General features: G+C 36.6%; 4 protein-coding genes and 1 long non-coding RNA gene across 8 annotated transcripts; 4 read left to right on the forward strand and 1 right to left on the reverse strand.

The window, feature by feature from the left end:
- The first annotated feature begins 135 nt into the window (after window positions 1-135).
- LOC106655652 (serine/threonine-protein kinase mph1) lies at window positions 136-4,101 on the forward strand. The gene is made up of 6 exons (XM_014376150.2): window positions 136-1,732; window positions 1,812-2,552; window positions 2,626-2,789; window positions 2,859-3,079; window positions 3,160-3,516; window positions 3,600-4,101. The coding sequence occupies exons 1-6, from the start codon at window positions 711-713 to the stop codon at window positions 3,618-3,620; spliced, it is 2,526 nt and encodes an 841-aa protein (XP_014231636.1). The 5' UTR covers window positions 136-710; the 3' UTR covers window positions 3,621-4,101.
- A 131-nt stretch (window positions 4,102-4,232) lies between these two features.
- On the reverse strand, window positions 4,233-8,067 carry LOC106655654 (nucleolar complex protein 2 homolog). Its single transcript, XM_014376151.2, has 9 exons — window positions 6,770-8,067; window positions 6,599-6,681; window positions 6,458-6,528; window positions 6,230-6,387; window positions 5,910-6,143; window positions 5,620-5,832; window positions 5,423-5,542; window positions 5,210-5,341; window positions 4,233-5,131 (listed from the first exon to the last, which is right to left on the reverse strand). The coding sequence occupies exons 1-9, from the start codon at window positions 6,857-6,859 to the stop codon at window positions 4,637-4,639; spliced, it is 1,596 nt and encodes a 531-aa protein (XP_014231637.1). The 5' UTR covers window positions 6,860-8,067; the 3' UTR covers window positions 4,233-4,636.
- A 160-nt stretch (window positions 8,068-8,227) lies between these two features.
- LOC106655656 (RNA-binding protein 25) lies at window positions 8,228-16,075 on the forward strand. Of its 3 annotated transcripts, none has more exons than XM_014376156.2 (10): window positions 8,228-8,350; window positions 9,035-9,200; window positions 9,288-9,660; window positions 9,747-9,941; window positions 10,015-10,130; window positions 12,576-12,865; window positions 13,114-13,837; window positions 13,914-14,897; window positions 14,977-15,123; window positions 15,203-16,075. In XM_014376156.2, exons 2-10 carry the CDS (start codon window positions 9,084-9,086, stop codon window positions 15,293-15,295), a joined length of 3,039 nt encoding a protein of 1,012 aa, XP_014231642.1. In that variant the 5' UTR covers window positions 8,228-8,350; window positions 9,035-9,083; the 3' UTR covers window positions 15,296-16,075. The 3 variants fall into 3 exon arrangements, with proteins under 3 accessions (XP_014231642.1, XP_014231643.1, XP_014231644.1); XM_014376157.2 differs by lacking the exon at window positions 8,228-8,350 and adding an exon at window positions 8,369-8,700; XM_014376158.2 differs by lacking the exon at window positions 8,228-8,350 and adding an exon at window positions 8,808-8,888.
- LOC111693886 lies at window positions 10,138-12,281 on the forward strand. Its single transcript, XR_002763525.1, has 3 exons — window positions 10,138-10,408; window positions 10,511-11,775; window positions 12,205-12,281. It is a non-coding gene; the product is annotated as an uncharacterized LOC111693886 (long non-coding RNA).
- A 139-nt stretch (window positions 16,076-16,214) lies between the features above and the next one.
- LOC106655657 (m7GpppX diphosphatase) lies at window positions 16,215-18,947 on the forward strand. Of its 2 annotated transcripts, XM_014376160.2 has the most exons (5): window positions 16,215-16,420; window positions 17,236-17,728; window positions 17,959-18,104; window positions 18,191-18,527; window positions 18,601-18,947. In XM_014376160.2, the coding sequence occupies exons 2-5, from the start codon at window positions 17,236-17,238 to the stop codon at window positions 18,774-18,776; spliced, it is 1,152 nt and encodes a 383-aa protein (XP_014231646.1). In that variant the 5' UTR covers window positions 16,215-16,420; the 3' UTR covers window positions 18,777-18,947. The 2 variants fall into 2 exon arrangements, with proteins under 2 accessions (XP_014231646.1, XP_014231645.1); XM_014376159.2 differs by lacking the exon at window positions 16,215-16,420 and having other exon boundaries at window positions 16,573-17,728.
- The last annotated feature ends 555 nt before the right edge of the window (window positions 18,948-19,502 follow it).

Consider the following 19,502-nt stretch of genomic DNA (forward strand, 5'->3'; position numbering starts at 1 on the left):
AGTTTCGAGGTCTCGCATTGGCTAACCTCATTCCTCGGGCAAACGAATGCTCGCGGCTCGGCCAATCGCGTTCGACCTTTACAATTTGAATTTTTGCGTACACCGCAAAAAGGAGTCGACTGCGTCAAAAGAACCGGTACTACCCAAATACGCACAATACAAGGCGACGGCGAGGGCAGGGGCATGCGAAATTATCTCGCCAATTCGCTGCCTTTTTCGTGTATAGGGCCGCTGACATAAATAAATAAACGCTCCAAGCTTTGTTACTGTTGAGTTTTGATAATACATCGAGTTGTGCGCGCAGTGTTGTTGTGATAGACAGTCAATCGTGACGATAAACAAAAAAAAAAAAAAATTCAGTTACGGGCCCAGCAGCTGAGCAAAAACAGGTGTGCGAAAAATATAAAAGAATATGATTCTCCATGGAGTACGGAAGGAACAAAGCCGGCGGTGATTTTGCGCATTCGACAAGATCATGCCTGAACTAACCGAAATAGACTTCATGTAAAGTTTTAAAAGCCGGTGATTTTTTTGTCTCCAATTTTATTGTTATTGTTGCTGTTGTTTGATGAATTGTTGTGATTTTTTTTCGGTAAACCACGGAAAACATAGCTTCATAGTAAATATTGCGTTTGAACATTTTTTTTAGACTCGAAAAATTCGAAACGTTCAATTCCATGATAAATTTGTAGTTAATTCGGTTATTAAATATGGATGAGCATTCATTTTTGGAAAAAGACGGTGCACCGGATAATTCGATGGCCAAACGTTTGTCCGAGTCGAGACCACTTTTCAAGCCAGTTTTAGTGAAAGACATTCTAGCCGAACACGACGGCGACGATGATGACAGTGATGATGAACAAATTATCAACTCCGATAATTCAGACGAAGAATCAATTGAACTTGATGGATGTCAGCCTTTATCAGATGAGGCTGGGAATGATGTCAGTGATGAGGGTAAAGAAAATCACATAGAAAACCAAGTTTTCAATCAACCAACACATCAGGAGCATCCGATTCAGCATGCATACCACAGAAATTCTGGTGACTACCCTAGTGAATCTAAAATAGCTGGTAAAAGTAAAGAAGTTTTTGATAAGGTGTACGATCAAGAACTTGCTGCAGAACATTCTCATTACAAAAGTGCAGCCGACTATGCAGCTAGGAGAACGGACTCTTATCCAGCTGATTTTCCAACAGACAAACCCCTAAAGGTTTCCAGAAGTTCTGATGAGATGGTATCTGCATCTGAAAATGCATATGGGCCCATAAAATCACAATCACTGTATCAGTATGCAGAGGAAAGAAAATTGGCAAGAGATCTACCTCAACACAAACATAGTTTGCAGAATATTGTTGTGAAACAAGATATAGAAATTAAAGAGGAAGAACATCATAAAAAGTATGTTGTAAAACAAAAGTCCACAGAAGTTCAACAAAAACTTACTCATAATAATATGCATGCTTCTGACACTCCAATGAAACATCCTCACCTAACAACAAGACCAAATCCAAGTACATCACATAGGAATATTTTTCAAACTCCTCAAAATAAAGCTGGAAATGAATTTACCAAAAATTCATTACAAACACCAGCAACAATATTCTCACACTCATGGCACAAACAACACATGGCTCAAACACCAATGCAAAGTCAACTTTCCAGTAGGGATTCTGTAAGAACTCCAGCTGCTAATTCAATGATATCTCAGACTTCTCGTGAGACTCCAAGGTAAAGTTTAATAAAATCAGAATATAGCTTTTTATTTTAATGATTAATTATTTAATTGAAAATTGAATTTTTTAAACAGAATTTATGGGAGTGAACATAAAAGTGTTCGTAGGCCGCTTGCTGAAACCATGGGATCTAGTCAGGCTTATGGTCCCCAATTACCAAGATTGCAAGAGGTACCAAATGAGTCTCAGATGACTCCACCACTGACACAAGATACTAGCAGTGCTAGTAGGCAAGGTAATTTGTCAGAAAGAAAGTCTGTGTATAAAACTACAATTTCAAACCAAGAAATTAATAACAGACACTCGAGTAACTCAGATAAAATTAGAAGCGAAGCAAATATTCAACAAAATTTGTCAGCACCCGATAGTAGTCATTCCAGTAATTCATTTGATGAAATGAAACCAAAAACTAATCATCATAACAATGCTTACCAAAGTTCCAAGAAATTACCTAGAGTAACTGATAATTATAATAATTATCCACCAAAAGAAAGTCACAGTTCGCAGCCTGTTGCACAGACCAAATCAAGTCAGTCTGAACCTGTACCAAAAATTCAGTGTACTGTACCACAAAAGGACACCAGACAAAGTAAAATCATTACTGTAAAAGATCGACAGTATCTAGTTTTAGGTGTACTTGGGACTGGTATGAGTTGCCAAGTTGTTAGAGCTCAAGATTTATCCACTTCAGAATTAAGAGCTATAAAATGTGTTAATTTGAATAAAATGGATAGAGAGGCAGCTGAAGGATGTTTGCAAGAAATTTGTATGCTTGACAAATTGAAAGCCCCATGCATAGTTCATATGTATGATTTGTAAGTGATTAATATACTATTTTATTTAAAAAATATAAGAGGGGAACAGCTCATCGCTATAAATTAATTTCAGTGAAATAAAAGCACCTTGGGTTCATGTTGTAATGGAGATAGGAGATACAGATTTGAGTCGTTTGTTGAAATCCATGCTGCAAGAAAAAAAACAAATTCCTCTTACAATGGTTCTGTATTATTGGACTGAAATGCTAACAGCAGTTCAACATATTCACAAAAATGGTAATTAAATATCTATCAAGAAACAAGTATTTTAATATTTAGTATTAATATCTTATTCATTATTTTCAGGTGTAATACATTCTGATTTAAAGCCAGCAAATTTCTTGTTAGTTAGAGGCCGATTGAAACTTATAGATTTTGGAATAGCATCAACAATAAATTCTGATATGACCTCTGTTGTTAAAAACTCTACAATTGGAACTTTAAATTATATTAGTCCAGAGGCATTGTTGGACGTAAATGCAGGAAATAATACTAATTCTCCAACATCTCAATGTAATAAGTATAAGGTGAGTGTGATAACTTTTTATTCTAATAAATATTAAAACAGTATGATTTTTATCTGTTTTCAATAAATAATACTTTATAGATTAATCATAAATCGGACGTTTGGTCTTTGGGATGCATTTTATACGGACTTGTCTATGGTGCGACGCCATTTCATCATATTCGTCAACAGTGGGCAAAATTGAGTGCAATCACTGATCCAAAGCATAAAATTAATTATCCATCAGATAATGGAACAGAGAATGTGCCAAAAATTCTTATTGACGTTATGAAAAAGTGCCTTCAGCGTGAACCAAAAGCTAGACCATCAGTCACTGATCTTTTGGAAGTTCCCTACTTGCAGAGCAACATTGCTCGACCAGTTCCTCAAATTCCTAGTACCATAATAAAGAAAATTAGAGAAGCCCTGACGGAAGAAGAATGGAATACACTTGCTGAGGTTTGTAAAATATTATATTTCGTTTCTAATGATTGATTTTTATAATTTAAATTTATTAAAATGATGTATATTTTTTATCAAAGGTACTAGTTGAAAGAAGATGAGCAAATTGGTGTTAATCAACAATTATACAAATTGTACAAAGTATCATTTTTATTGGCTTCAAAGGATGATATTATTATTGATTTACTTTAGCCAAATGTAAAATGTATGTATAAATATTTGCGAATTTACGTATTGTTCTATTTGTAACAAGATTTCTTGAAATATTTTTTAACAAATAGTAATATTGGTGTTAATAAAACATGTAACACTACTAAACATTATATTTTTGAATCATTTTTGTAAGGAATAAATGTTTTTTCAAGTTTCCTAGTTTTTAATAGATTTTATAGTGTTTTATAGTAGATAATAAGTATTTTGTATCTACTATAATTTTACTTTAATTATGCCTTGGAAAAAATTTTGCACCCAAACTTTTACTAATCCAAAACTTTTCAAATTTATATTTTTTTACATAGTATATTCGTATGTAGTGATAAAATACATGAAATAAATTATTCATACTATATCATTTATTTTTAATTATACGAGTCTGCGTTATTTTTTACTGTCGTTTAATTGGAATCATCAAATACTATTGCGTAAAAATGAAATATTTTCGTTTGTATCATAATCAAGAAAAATTTCTTTAGATATATAAAATAAATATTGATACTCTGATAGAAAAAAAAACCTTTGTGGTAAAAATTGATATTGTGGTTTTATTAAGCCTGTTTAATTTTTAATTTACTGATTTTTCGTATCATTTCAAAACTCCATTTAGCATTAAATACAAAATATAGAAAAAATTTTAAGAGCTTATTTTCTACAATTTCAAATACTGCATGTTATGATATTTGAAAAGTAATAAAATATTAGTTATTTTTATTTTTCATTGGCTATATACGTGTAAGTATAAAATAGTTTACTGAGATAACAATCATAAAAAATTAGTTTATATATTAACTATATAAAAAATATTTGACAAATTTACATGTAATTTGAATAATCATACTTGAGTAATCAAAAATTACTTTAACAACTAATAATCACCATTAAATTTATATAATTTTAACAACTAACTCTCAAAACGATCAAGAATTTTTGTTGTATTTACTGGCAAATAATTCTTTTTCGATTTTACTCGCTGTAGTAAAAATTTAGCCAATGGTGTATTTGTTCTTTTAGTCACTGATTCCCATGACTGTATTTCATGCATGTCCGTTAGACTGAGAGTAACGTTAGTTCTTTTCTGTACAATGAACCGGCAATTTTCTTCAATCTTTTCACTTAGCTGTTTAATTTTTTCGTTATAAATGGAAACTTCGCATTTTAATTGAAAAACCTTCAGCTTGCAAAGAACGTGAAGGACCATATCCGGAAAGTAACAGCAATGACTTTGTGATGCTGTGAATTCCAGGATTAATTCGTAAACAAAATTAATCACAGAGTCACTGTAGGCATTTTGATCGACATCCGAGGGAGCTTGCAATATATTTAAAAGCAACCATGGCGATAGAGGAGACCATCGAGGATTTTTTACTCTTCTGTTGAAATCGAATTTTTCTAGTACCTGTACATTTTACCATAAAAGTTAGTTAATAAACCAAAACAATAAATTGAAAATTACAAAATCTAAAAAATTTTATACCTCCGTAAGTAGAGGTAAAACTGGAAGATATACCCCAGCATTTTCACACATTTTTATCAGCATTCGAATGCAATGAAATCTCAAAGGATAAAATTTTTGACTAGGTTTGAGCTTTATCACTGCTATTATCATCTGTAATTATTAGCAAAAATTTATAGATATATATGTATTGAGTTAAATCCAAAGTAAATATTATTTAATTCTGAAACTCACTTGTGCGACAGGATGTAGTAGTTCACGTAAAGTTGATGGTTCTTCTGACATTGAAACTACTTCAGACAAAATTTGCAGCATACTAATGAATTCCCAGTTATAAATATCTTGGCAGTACTTCTGCAAATTTAAATCTTATAATTTGTTGCTATAGGAAGGAGTTAATTTTAATAACAAACTTTTGAAATTCTATTTACCGTGGACTGATCTGCATCAGCTTGTTCAATCATATATCCCATTTGTCGAAGATATGTAAAAGCTATTTTGTAAGAAGTATCATTTTGAAGCAGATAAAATTTCACTAAAAATAATTGCATACAACTCAATTTATTAAGAAATTTTTCAATTTCTTGTTCAGAGTTTTGTTGAAAAATGAGTATTCTTAATTTCACATATTCCATCAACATATCCTAAAAATAAAGTAAATAAATTTTCATAAAGACTTGATAATTAAGGTATGCCTTGATAAGAACTTTAAGCAATTTACCTTAAACAAAGATTCTGGACATATGTTAAATTTTTGATCCGCTACCACAGAAATAAGGCACATACTAGCTGCCATGACTGTTTTAGTCTTACAATCGAGAGACCAATGTGCCAAAACAATACATAAAAGTGGTTTATGTAATCGAGAAAAGCTCCGAATAAATGGTAACATGTCGCATAAGTGGTGTAAAAAGTGTGTACTTTTGACTTGGTTTGTTAATCCACAAGCTGATGCCTAAAATGAATAGATAGATAAAACAAAAAAAATATGAGTAAAATGTTTATGAAGCCATATAAAATGATTAACTAGTTTTACATTACCTTTAACAAACTGACAATGTATATCTTTAGAGACTTCTCAATTTTAGGAAACAATTTAGATTTATAAGGCTGCATTTTATAATCATCATCAATTCGTAGATAGTCCTTTAGAGCTTTCGGAATCAACTTTCCATATGAATTATAATAATTTTTGAAAACTGCAATCATGATAAAATTTAACTTTTGTTTTCTACGATTCCAACGATAACAAAAGTATAGTATGCTTACATTCCGCAAAGTCTGAAATTGTATGATGTTGAAAACTTTCTAATACATGATTTATGATCTTACTGGAGCACCTATGAAAATTATTTATTGTTTAATGAATGAAAAAAAGAGACATAAAACAAAATTGATTAAAAATATTACCCTTCTTGCTTCAATGCAGTTTGCCATTTCTGTATGGATTGTACTGTCAATATTTTCTGGCAGCTGACATCCTCGTCGGAAATCTGCGAGATACACGCGTAAGCCATGGACCAAATATTAGATCGAGAAAAATTAGAAATTTTACATGTTGCTAATAATAGCCTCCTTTACCTGTATATCATCGAGCAATTTCTCGAACGTGGATTCTTCGATTTGGCCCAAATCGTAGTAGGCCGACGTTTCCTGCTGCACGACGGACATCGCGATCAGGATGAGGAAGATCTGTCACTGCTGCGGGTTGTCAATTCTGTATGTGTATGTGTGTGTGTACGCAGCGTGTGTAATAAAGCGCGATCGCCTCCGCAGCGGTAAAATATATGACTGCCGCTGCAGCCAGCTGATGCGGTCCTGTGCTGTGTGTATCAACTCGCTAAAGCATGCGCGAGCGGTAGTTTTGAAATTATTTCGGATAATTGTTCAATGATTGCCAATCGGTGCGCATAATCGCGACCTTGTCCGCTAAATTTCGACCGGGAGCTTGAGCCGATGGTATATTCAATCGAAAGCAGCCTCGGGTTCGCTGTTAAAAAAAAAAAAAAAAATAACTCAATCAAGAGTCGAGCAATTCCGTCACTCGATATCGAGGAAGTCCCGCACGTCCCACACGTGCATCACGAGCTGCAACTGTAAACTGCTTATCTGCGCGTTATTTATAAGACTTCGCAATTCAAATCGCACGTGCGTGTTCCGCTCTTTTTTAAGACACAACACGGCGTTTCGTCGTGCCGCCGCCGCGAGCGAACAATTAAAATTTCGATTTTGTCACCAACCGCCGCAGAGCGTTTTATCCATTGAGGTGGGGAGGGGAGCTGGAAACAATTGTTTCGATTCAGTAAGTGTATATAATCTGTTCTCGTTAAAGATGTAAGAATGATCGAGATATTGAATGAAATCGTAAAAACTAATTATAAAAAATTACTCAAATATAAATGATAAAACGATGATATCTTAACAGCCAGAGGGTAATTACTTTCAACGGTGAACTAATCGTTATCGTTATGTAAAAGTGCAGATGACAGCAGTATAAAAGGTCTAGATTGCAGGAGATAATGTAAGTGTTATAACGTATCAGTGTCTAATGTACCAATACTTGGAAGTTGGATGAAAGGAAAGTGACTTTCCGGTCCTACCATTTCTAAGAAACGAATGAATGAAATAATCTCAAATGATTACATTAGTCTACCGTAATTATTTACGCAATCGATTATTCTTCATTATCCGTTCATTACTCGTAATTATCTTTTTCGACTTCGATATATTCGGGATCACGTGTGTGGTGTGTCTAACAGTGCCTGCACAAAGCGCATATCGGACGCGTCGCTTATGCACGGCTGGAATCCTTTATAATATTGCCGTATCCGCGAAATTTTGTACATCGCCCGCAGTATAAAGTAAGAGCCGCGCAGCAGCAGCGCAAGCGTGCGAAAAATTGCGGCGACCAGTCTCTGTGTCTGTGTCTTTGTTCGAAGCTGTGTGCGTGCGCGCGCCCGTGTTGTGTTGTGTCCATATACTTATACGTGTGTGTGCGTGTTAAACGAGCGCAATGGCGTCGACGAGATGAGGCGTCGTGCGACGAAGGCTGCTACCGAGTATATAGACTCCACCGCCAGTGAGAGAGAAATATATACTGTGTGCAGTAGCATATAAAGCGGTATAATCGCCCCAACGTGTGCAATTGTGAAAACCTTTAGTGTGAGTGTGCATTGCCATTCTTAATAAAAATATTCAAGAATATCTCCTGCGGGCTATATAACAATCGCGCCCGCGACGTGTTGAAAAACCTCGGGCTCGAGTTCTATTCTGTGTGTGTGTGTGTGTTGTAATATCGAACGGCGGGAGCCTCGCGAGCGATTAACGCTATGTTTCAGTCCGGGTCTACTTGACCAGCCTGTGTTTTTTTTTCTTATATCATACATAGATATATATAGACATATATACCTACGTATTTACATCTATATGTGTCTGTATGTGTGTTTGTTAACCAAGGCTTGCATTCATCAGGGACGAGATCATCTTTTCGATATATCTAACGTATTTAATAGGTACGAGTGCTGAGTGTTAGTTTTTCGTATGTGTTCGTGTAAATACCTGTGTATCTGTCGATAGTTCAATTCGTGTATATGCTTTCGTGAGCCCTGCAATCACTCGATAAAGTTTTAGCTTGTATACCTTAACTACGAATAATCTGGACGTGGTAACGATCCCATTAAATAATTTGATCAATAATAACGTGAGATATTCAACTTTCATTGAAAAATTGGTTAATGGTTAATTGACAGATCCTCATGGAGTGTGTGTCATGTGTTTAGCTTTTGTTTCGTTTGGACTAATAGGGTTAAGTTGTGTGAAGTTAATTATCAATCTCATTTGTTGCAGATTAAAGTTAAATATTATACTTGGATAAAGTATAAATATCATTGGCAGTATGTCTTATCCTGGACAAACGCCAATGGGCATACCGGGTATGCCTCCCATGCCTTACATGGTTGGCGCACCTCCATCAATGAATCCATTACTTGGTGGTGTCATGCCTATGGCACATGTAAGTTATTGAATTATTTAAATTAAATTATTTATTAACAAAAATACCAAATTTGCAATTTAACTCAATGAATGGAATCTTTTTTAGCCCATGGTACCTACTCCAGTATCAGCTATGCAAACGTCAGCTCCAGCTGTACGTTATGCACAACCTAGACTTAATGTGCCATCTCAAAAACTAACAGAAAAACCTAAGAGAGAGCGCGAAACAGGCCCACCAGTAACTGTGTTTGTGGGTAATATAATGGACCGTGCTCCGGATATTATGATCAGACATATTCTGGGAGCTTGTGGTCAGGTTCTTTCCTGGAAACGGGTTCAAGCATTTGGGTTCTGTGAGTTTGCAGGGCCAGATGCTGGCTTGAGAGCTGTTAGATTACTTCATGACATGGAAATTGGCACTAAAAAGCTAGTTGTTAAAGTAGATGCTAAAACTAAAGTTCAAATGGATCAATTCAAAGGTTTGTTTTTTTAATTTGACACCTGCTATTTAGCTTGTGATGAGTTGAGCATGACAATTTAACATTTTTTTTTAAATCTGTAACAGCTGAAAGAAGAAAAAAATTAAAAGGAAGTTCATCACCTTTGCAAGATGAGGCTTCTGCTGATCATGGAGAAACAGAAGACAACGATGATTATATGGATGATTCTATGAAGTCAACTGATGAAGAAGCTCTTTCTAGAATTAGAGAAATTATTTCAGAACACTTGAGTGATTTGGAAGCTATTATGAATGAAGCAGGTCAATAAACTTAACTATTATTGTAGAAATTATAAAACTTAAAAATTTTAATTTTACTTTTACTTATTTACAGAAGAACCACCAAAACAACAAGTGCCAAAAGCAGTCAACTTGGATGATGCTGAAATTGAAGAAAGTAAGCGAGACCTAATCACACGAGAAATTGGAAAGTTTCGTGAAGTCATGAAGGTAATGAGTAGCTTTATTTAAGTGGGAATTAATTGAATTTGCAAGTTTGGGGTTGAACAATGGGGTTAGAGATTCTGCGGCTGCATGGTGTAGAATAAAACTTGTTGTAAGTCAAGAAGAACCCACAGAAATATCAGTTATCAAAAAGAAACGGGGGTCATTTGTTTCATAGTTCTATTTTTTATTGTCAACTCCAGAAAGTACTTTACTTTTATTAGTACAACAGTGAAGCTTCAATCTTCAAAACTATTGTGTTTAAGTACATGTACTAGAAAAAAGTAAGGAAAAATTCCATCTTAACACAATTTCAAACAAAAAAAAAAACCATCAACGAGACGAGACGGAGAGCGTTCAGTTTGTTCTTTATTTTATGTAAACAGCCAGTGTTGCTCGGCCTCAAACGATCCGTCATGTACGTAGTACCATAGGTGCTCACATCTACAGCGCGCCTTGGCACTGCCGGCAGCCAACTTCGCATACCGTGAGTAAAATTCTCCACCAACAACAAAAAAATGACAAAAAAGCAACAACCAAAAAGGCAACGCATATAAACGCCTTTTAAAGATATAGTTTGAATACTGCCTTTCGCGTTATGGATGCGATTTATTGATGGAAAATAGCTAAATTGCTGCCATAAAATTCTTCTTTTTTTACTTCTCAATATTCATAAGCACATTGTCATTATCGCCCAAAGTCACTTATCATTTTTTTTATTTTTCATACTTTGTTAGTTGCTATCACTAAAAAAACCGTTTTCATATCTTTTATCTTCTAATATCCATAGAATAGAATCTCTTGTAAGGGCCCTTGGTGTACATAAAATATAGATTTTTTTTTCAAGAAAAGGCCTCTGAAAATTTGAAAAAATGAATTATAATATTACAATTTGATCAGTAACAACTTCATTTTTTCTAAAATTGAGGAACACTTTTTCTTATGTAAGTTTGCATTTATTTTGTGTGTATCGGTGGTCTTTAATATATATCAGAAGAAAAAATATTGGTTTTGTTACATTAGCGATACTTAAATTCAAGATTTGGTTGCATGATACCAAAGGCATACAAATATCAATATTTTTTCCTACTCCCAAAACAAAATGCATAATAAATTATGCTATGCATTCCTGCATGACGAATCAATCATCTTCTTGTCCCTTGCCAATGTCACTATGTAATAAATACAAGCATTGCACATCATATTCATCTTATTGCAATAGAATTGAATTGCTACTCTAGTACACACTTTCCACGAAAAAAAAAAACAAAACTAAAACAAAGATAGAAGTAAAGAACAAATAAACAAAAAAATTTAAGAGTTGGTTGAGGTTTGTCAGAAAAACTTTGTCGAGCACAACAAGCCAAGATACGTGCTTTTAAATTCAACAGCTGGGCGCGCTGATCAACTGTATAATGGCAAAGAAGAAAACTGACTCCCACGTGATACACGTACTCGATTGACGAGTGTGTCACAAGAGGAGAGAGGCAGAGAGAACCAACAATCGTTGACGATGGTTGGTTTTGCGTCAAGACGACGGTGTCTCGCGGCTCCAATTGAAGAAAACTCCGCCGTGTTTCGTTTAATCCAGTGCAACGACTACTAGCCAGTGTATTAGCCCAGACAGCTCGATGAAAAAATCTAAAAATTGGTATTATATCACTGAAACACTTTTTAATTAATTATAATAATCAATTAATTATCTCTATCTCGATTAAAGTTTTTTGTAATTTCTGCATTAGAAACTCTATTTGAAAATTAGGGTATTTTTTTTTTTTAAGGAGCTAAAACGGATTTGTTCACGTGTTGTGAGTACACGTTCAATGCCGTGAGCTCAAAATTATAAATGTTTTATTTTCTATTTTTATTTATAGTTAAATATAAATTAAAATTCCGTCAGTACGTTTTGTAGCAAATATCAAATTAACTGAGTAAAAGCTATGACATTTTTTTTTAATTTTGCAAGCCTAGTTCGTAAAAAAATAACTATAATACACTTGTTAAATATGTTTCGTCACCGACACTCTCTCTCAAATTCTCTTTTTTGGTTTTTCCTCTCGTTTATTTTTCTTGCAAAAAGGCTCTTCTCCAAACGTACATCAACGTTGCGTTCTCCTGAGTGTAAAATTTAACAGAGAAGGATTCGACACACACAGGTTTCCTCATCGAACATTCATTGTCGTGAGTAAGATTCTGGCAAAGACTGCGATTTATGATTTTTATATAATAATTTAAAAATACATACATTTAAATCTTAAGACATGTATTTAATTATATCGTTATTATTATTCTCATTGTTAAGCTGTAAAAGATGAAAATGTTATAACACATGTATCCCATATGAAGATCCTTTAATTCTACAAAATGCAAAAAAAAAAAAACATAATGAGATATAAATTTTTCCAAGATCGAAATTGTCTAAACGTTCTGGTGTCTGTTTGTTTTTTTTAGAAACAAGAAGAGGAAAAGGCTCGAGACAAAAAGAAGCGCGAGAAGGAGGAGCGCGAGGAGCGCGAAAAACGCGAGCGTCGCGAAAAGGAACGAGCGAGCCGCAGCAGTCATCACAACAGGGACGGCCGAGGCGGCGGCAGCGGAGACAACAACAACAAGGAAGAAGACGAGTCGTCCAGTAAAAAGGGCAGCGCCGACGAGGACGGCGAGATTAACAGTCCTCGAGCGGTCACCGGCCGAGAAGACAGCACCGACAGCCGGAGGCGAGACAGAAGGCGCAGCCGATCGAGGTTTGTTATAAAACATTGTTAACGACAATTACTCTCGCTTTATACGAAAACTGGCCTAAGCTCGTTCCTTCCACGAATTGAAAGCAGTCGGAAATGATATTCGACTCGAATTGAGCGATTCATGCATAGGCATTTTCGTAAACTCGTATATTTGTCTCTTGATAAGTCAAGTTATGAGTGACTTGACAAGAAAGTACTCTGGCTTTGCAAATAACTTTAAAGTTAACAATGATATTTCTGTGTTACAGGACTCGAGATCGGGATCGTCGCTCCAGGGAGCGAGATCGTTCACGAGAGCGGGATGGCGATCGTCGAGGCAGGACGCGCGAGCGCGACGGTGATCTGCGACATCATCGCAGCGACCGAGGTGGTGGTGGCGGCGGTGGTGCCGACAAGGACCGTGAGCTCCGCGAGCGGGAGCGCGACCGGGAGCAGCGCGAGCGCGAACGCGAGCAACGCGAGAGAGATCGCGAAAGGGAGCGAGAGCGCGAGCGCGACATGCGCGACAGAGAGCACCGGGACCGGGACAGAGATCGCGACGACGGGCGCAGGACCGAGCGCGAGATCATGCGCGAGCGCGAGGAGGAGGAAGAGGCCAAGGAGAGGAAAAAGAACGAGCGCAGAGCTCGGGAAAAGGATGCGGCCTATCAGGAGCGGCTGCGTGCCTGGGAGGCTCGCGAGCGACGAAAGGCAAAGGAGCACGAGAAGGAGAACGAGAAGAAGCGAGCCAAGAGGGACGCGAGGGAGCGCGAGGCCAAGCGACTCAAGGAGTTCTTGGAGGATTACGACGATGAGCGCGACGACTCAAAATACTACAAGGGCAAAGAGCTCTCGAGGCGCTTGGAGGAGAGAGCTTCCGAGGCCGAAGCCGACTCGAGGGACAGATGCGCCGAGAAACAGGAGCTGCAACGGCTCAAAGAGAAGCTATTTGCAGACTCGAGTTACACCGATCCTGCTGCCGAATTCGAGAGGGTAAGTTCAAATTTACCACGATGACGATACGATTCGAAAACAAACTATTGTAACTAATTCTTTTCTGGTCCAACAGTTGAAGCAAGAACGGGAAGAACAGTACAAACCCAAGCCAGTTATAACGATACTAGACGACGAGGACGATCCTCAACAAATCAAGGTGATCGAGAGGAATTCTCGCAATCGTAATCACAAGTCGAAAGAACCGTTGCCGCCGATCGAGACCGAGCCCATTGACAGTGACAGCGACGACGTGCATTACGCCGACAGCACGACGCCGGTCAATCAACAGCCAGTATTGGGTGGCACGCCACCGCGACCGCATCACATGTTGCAGCAGCAACAACAGCAGCAACAGCAGCAGCATCGCCATCATCGGCATCACAGGCACCGGGGACCCGGCGAGAATCATCACGGCGGCCGCGGCGGCGTCGAAATCATACACGACGACGAGGTACACGTACTCAAAGAAATCGAGAGGGACGACCATACGAAAAATCGTAAAGACAGACCAATGCCAATCGCTTCGCCGCCGGGAGGGAGGTCTCTCACGCCACCTCCACCGATCGACAGACATCATCACTATCACCATCACAATCATCCGCCTGGCCATCACGAAGAGGAGTCAAGAAATTCGCATCACAGTGAAAATGATAAAACCAGTGGTAGCAATTTCGTTCCGTTTGCCATGGCCCTCGGTGGCCCCAAGAACGCGGAACATCACGTGATTGGTAATAAAACTCCAGCTAGTCCGGGCAATCAGCCTATAAATCAGAATTCAAAGGATAAAAAGAAGACGCGTATCGACGTTAAAGACGTTTTCAATAATGACGATGACGATGATACGACGACCAATGCGAAAAAACGCAAACTCGTACCCATCGACTATGGCGAAGAGAAGAAAAATAAGAAGTCAGAAGACCTAGCGAAAAATATCAAGGAAGAAAATTCGAAATCATCAGAAGAAAAAAGAAAACACATTAAATCTCTTATTGATAAAATTCCCACAGACAAATCTGCTCTTTTTGGATATCAACTTGATTGGGCTATCATTGACAATGTAAATATTTCATTTTTTTTTTCACTCTGCATTGAAACTAACAGAGCTTATGCTGATTAAAATTTTATTCTAATTTCAGGCGTTAATGGAAAAAAGAATTCGTCCTTGGATTAATAAAAAAATTATTGAATACATTGGTGAACCAGAGCCTGCTTTAGTAGATTTTATATGTAGCAAAGTCATGGCTGGAAGCTCACCACAAGGAATTTTAGATGATGTACAAATGGTAATTATAATTATAGTAAAAAAAAAAATTTCTCAAGTATTTATGATTCAAATAATATTCAAAATTTGTTCAATTTCAGGTCCTCGATGAGGAAGCTGAGGTATTTGTTGTTAAAATGTGGAGGTTATTAATTTATGAAGTCGAAGCCAAAAAAATGGGCTTAGTGAAGTGAATAATTTGTGCTACTCCTATTTGAATTAAGTGTAGGCCCAGCACAAAGACTCTAATAATGAAATTTTTTAAACAAATTTTAATGTTCAGACTTAATGAATGAGCTTGATGAAACATGCGAAAATACTATATAAATAAAATAACTTATAGTGCGCTAAAGAAAATGAAGAAATGATAAAATTCAAACAAGTGAGATTTATTTATTTAAGTGAAAAAGTGCACGTAGACAATTAAATTCATTGAGTTTGCAATTATCAAGATTTTCTGGACTTGTCAAATAGCCCTAAATAGCAGTATCGACGAATTTTGCTATTTGCAGGCTTAGGTATGCGCATAATAACGTTATTTCATATTAATGATTATTATCTTCTCTTTAAAAAAGAAATCATTGTTCCACTTGAAGGCTCAGGCTATGTTTATATAATGAGAATCCTTTTGTTGAGTTGATGACAACCGATAAAATGCATTCTCAATTTGTACAATTATTTTTCATTTGTGTACAATAATATAACATAAAATATGTATAAAAATTTACGTAAGTACAACCATAAAGTAATACTTTAAGTAAACTTGTTCGATATATATCAGTTTTTTTTGGAGAGATACCGCGTAGCGACACTCCGATGTCAAATGTGTGTGTGGCTGCTCGTAACTCATGTTATAGGAAGGAATGAAAGCCCGTTCGAAAATGTCGTATGTATGAAAGCCTAGGATTATTTTAATTTAGTAATATATGTTTCAAATCAATAATTATAAATAAAAACATTTTGTTATAACTCAGCCGCAACTGCTTTTTGAATTTTTCCTTCTGCGTTGCCGTTGATTTCGAAGATGGCGCTCGGAGTTGACTTGTCTGCAATTCGGTAATTCAGGCTTTCCAGCCAATCTTGAGTTTCTGCAGTTTTGACTAATCATAGCTAAAATTAATTCACTACATCTAGCGTTTTTGAAAAATTTGCTTTGCTTCAGAACCAATTACAACTTGCAAAGGGGCATTTTGGTGTCTTCCGATTTTAACGAGTCTCAATAGTTTTGCTTCGTAAAATGAATAAATAAATCAAAGGAGTTTTTAATCAATTTTGAAAAGAAACTTCTTACCATTTCGACGTGCTTTTAAACTCAAAAGGTAAAGGATTTTAATTTTTTATTATTATTTTTTATTATGATTTTTCAATTATTATTATTTTTTTTTTAACGCGATTAATAATAATTGATCATTTTTAATTCTGCTCCAAAATTATATATGCGTGCGGGGCTTGAGTTTGACGCGACGAGCGTCTGCGTAGCATATCGCATACATGCTACACTTCCTATAATAAGTTACTATAGATTTATATAGGGGCATCTGCCTTTGCGCGAGCGAGAATCGTTTTAGCAACACACATACACCGACTGGAGAGTATTCGTGCGTGTGTGTGTGTAAGACTGTGGGTTCGTTCATGTATGTGCGCGTGCAGAGCTCCGAACCAGACAGCAATGAAGTGAAGTGAGAGTGCACCCATCCATACTCTCGCGGCTCTCCACACTTAGTACCTTACCGGCACGCATTGACTTTTCGCCGCCCTCCCCCGTGTGCTGCTGCGCGTGCATCACACGACACCAAGAGTAGTGACTCTCGTTCATTTTTTTTTTGCGCCGAGTGCGTCTGTCGACAGTCATTGTTACACGTTGTACGTAGCGCGGCATCGACTGTTAATCGAGCCACGGACACGATAACGCATCGTCGCTCCGAAGAAACGGAATCACCGGCCGGCGCGTGTAATTTCCCCACCTACACACACATACACGGCATAAGTTCGCGTGCACCGACGCACATACACGTCCAGCGGATATAGTGTATAGTGTATCATCTATATACACGCACACAGTCTTACACGCACACGCGCGAGCCGCGACCGCATATAGGTACCGCATATACATATTTTACATCTCTCGTGAAAGATGGCGGAGCAAGAAGTGTCGTCGGACGGCGAGAAGTGCAACAAAAGATTCAAATTCGACTCGGATCGAGACAACAACGTGAGCTCGACCTACGACGGCAGCAACAATGCCGAGGCCAACGAGCCCACGAGCAACAACGACCTGGTCGAGGCCGAGGAGGAGGAGGAGGAAGAGGAGCAGGAGGAGCTGGACAACAACGACGACGACGAGCAGGAGCTGAAGGACGGCAGCGTTCACGAGCAGCATCTCAGCCTGGCGAACTTTCAGCTGACGCGCGTGCTCAACGTCAACAGCGTGAGAAAGCAGATATTCGTCGAGGGCAAGTTTCGCGGCTACAGCAGCCCGGCCGTCGTCATACTCGAGAAGAAGGTCTTCCCGGAGGACGAGATATTCCTCAAGCGCGGCTTCTTCAACGAGGGCACCATCATCAGGCGGCTCTTTAGCAACGACGTCTATGGGAATTACGAGTGCTTTCCCACTCGCGAACACAATGGTAAGCTCGAGCTCCGACCAAAAAAAAGAGTCAATTGTCGCGGTCTGTGTTTTGTTTCCGTGTGACTGTCTTTTATTTCGTGTGTTATGGCAGTGATATTTTAGTGTGTTTCTCGGTTAAATTTCGATTTCCTCTGCAGTTTTTTTGCTTTGTTTGTTGAACAAAATGCATGTCATTGTTATGAGAATATCTGGAGATGATAATTTGAATATTCTTTTGAATAATTTTAGGTTTAAATACAACCATCATTCATCCTGCATCACAAAAGCATTTGGACAAATTCATAAGAAAAGAGCTTTACATGGTAGAAGAAAGCTATGAGACTTATCAAAATGTGACACTTCCTCATCTGGAAGCTAATAATTTTTCATTACAGGTAATATTATCTTTTTTCAATGTCAAATAGTTAATTTTATATTTCAAAGATATCAAGATATTTATTAAAAAATTTATTTCTTTTAGTGGGTCGACAATATTTTAACTCATAAAGCTGAATCTGAAAAAATCATTTTTGAAGACAAAGATCCAGATACCGGCTTTGTCATGCTCCCAGACTTGCAATGGGATGGACAACCAGCCACGTTAAATATTATCGTTATAGCAAGGAAAAGAATAAAATCTCTTAGAGAACTGAATGATACTCATTTACCTCTTTTAAAAAATATCAAGGATGCAGGAACAGATGTTATAATGAAGAAGTATAATATACCAGCAGCCCAATTGAGAATTTATTTGCATTATCAACCATCTTATTATCATTTACATGTACATTTTTCATACTTAATGTATGAAATTGCCGGTAAGATAAATTGTTTATATAAATATCTTATTTTGTATGAACTAGAATTATTGAAATTTTTTATGTTTTTCAGGTATTTATTGTGAAAGAGCACATTTACTCTCAAACGTTATTAGTAATATAGAAATGGTTCCAGATTACTATCAAAAGGCTGTTTTATCATTTGTAGTAAAGGAAGATGATCCTTTGTGCAAAAAATATCAAGAGAAAGGTATTTTAACTGTGATTGACAAGTCTGTCGAAAAGTAAAAAAGTGAATAGTGTAAATTAGGAAATTATTTTTTATCTTTAAATTTAACTAGCTTTTTGTACTGACGTCGAAAGTCTTCTGAATCAATATACCAAATAAATTGTGATGGATTACGATCTTTCTTAAAATTTAAATGATGAACTGATAATAAACTTTTCAAAGACATTTTATTACTGAACTTTTTACATAGAGCCTATCAATTCTAAAATATTTATAAGTATGAACACAGAATACTTATAAAAGTAGGTCGTTAGACTCATTGCGCCATTAGAATTTATATATAATATATATAATTTGTATAGAAAACATCTCAGTCGAACATATTAACAATCACAGTCTTGCAGATGTATGAAAAATGATTTTTAACAATAAATTTGTGCAATGACATATGATACATTTACGGGTACCTTTTGCTCAAAGCATCGCCGTTTTTAAAACGAATATGTAATATATTATCGTTAAAATTTGATAATCAATATAAAGTTAAAAACTGTAGTATTACAAAAGCAATAAACCTTTGTATAGTATGCGTAAATTCATCTTAAAAACTGTCGCCAGTTAAAAATGCAAATAATCGTTTTAGCACGTTATAGAAACAGTTAAAATTTAACATCTCGAATTTCCCTAATTATTGATCGAGATACAATTAATCTTTTGCAAAGATAGACGGTAATGCTAGACAGTTCATTTCTTTTTTACAAGGTGACCACTTGGTCCAGTAGTCC

This window comes from Trichogramma pretiosum, unplaced genomic scaffold (assembly GCF_000599845.2).
Source record: "Trichogramma pretiosum strain Unisexual culture from Peru unplaced genomic scaffold, Tpre_2.0 scaffold10, whole genome shotgun sequence".
Taxonomy (NCBI): domain Eukaryota; kingdom Metazoa; phylum Arthropoda; class Insecta; order Hymenoptera; family Trichogrammatidae; genus Trichogramma; species Trichogramma pretiosum.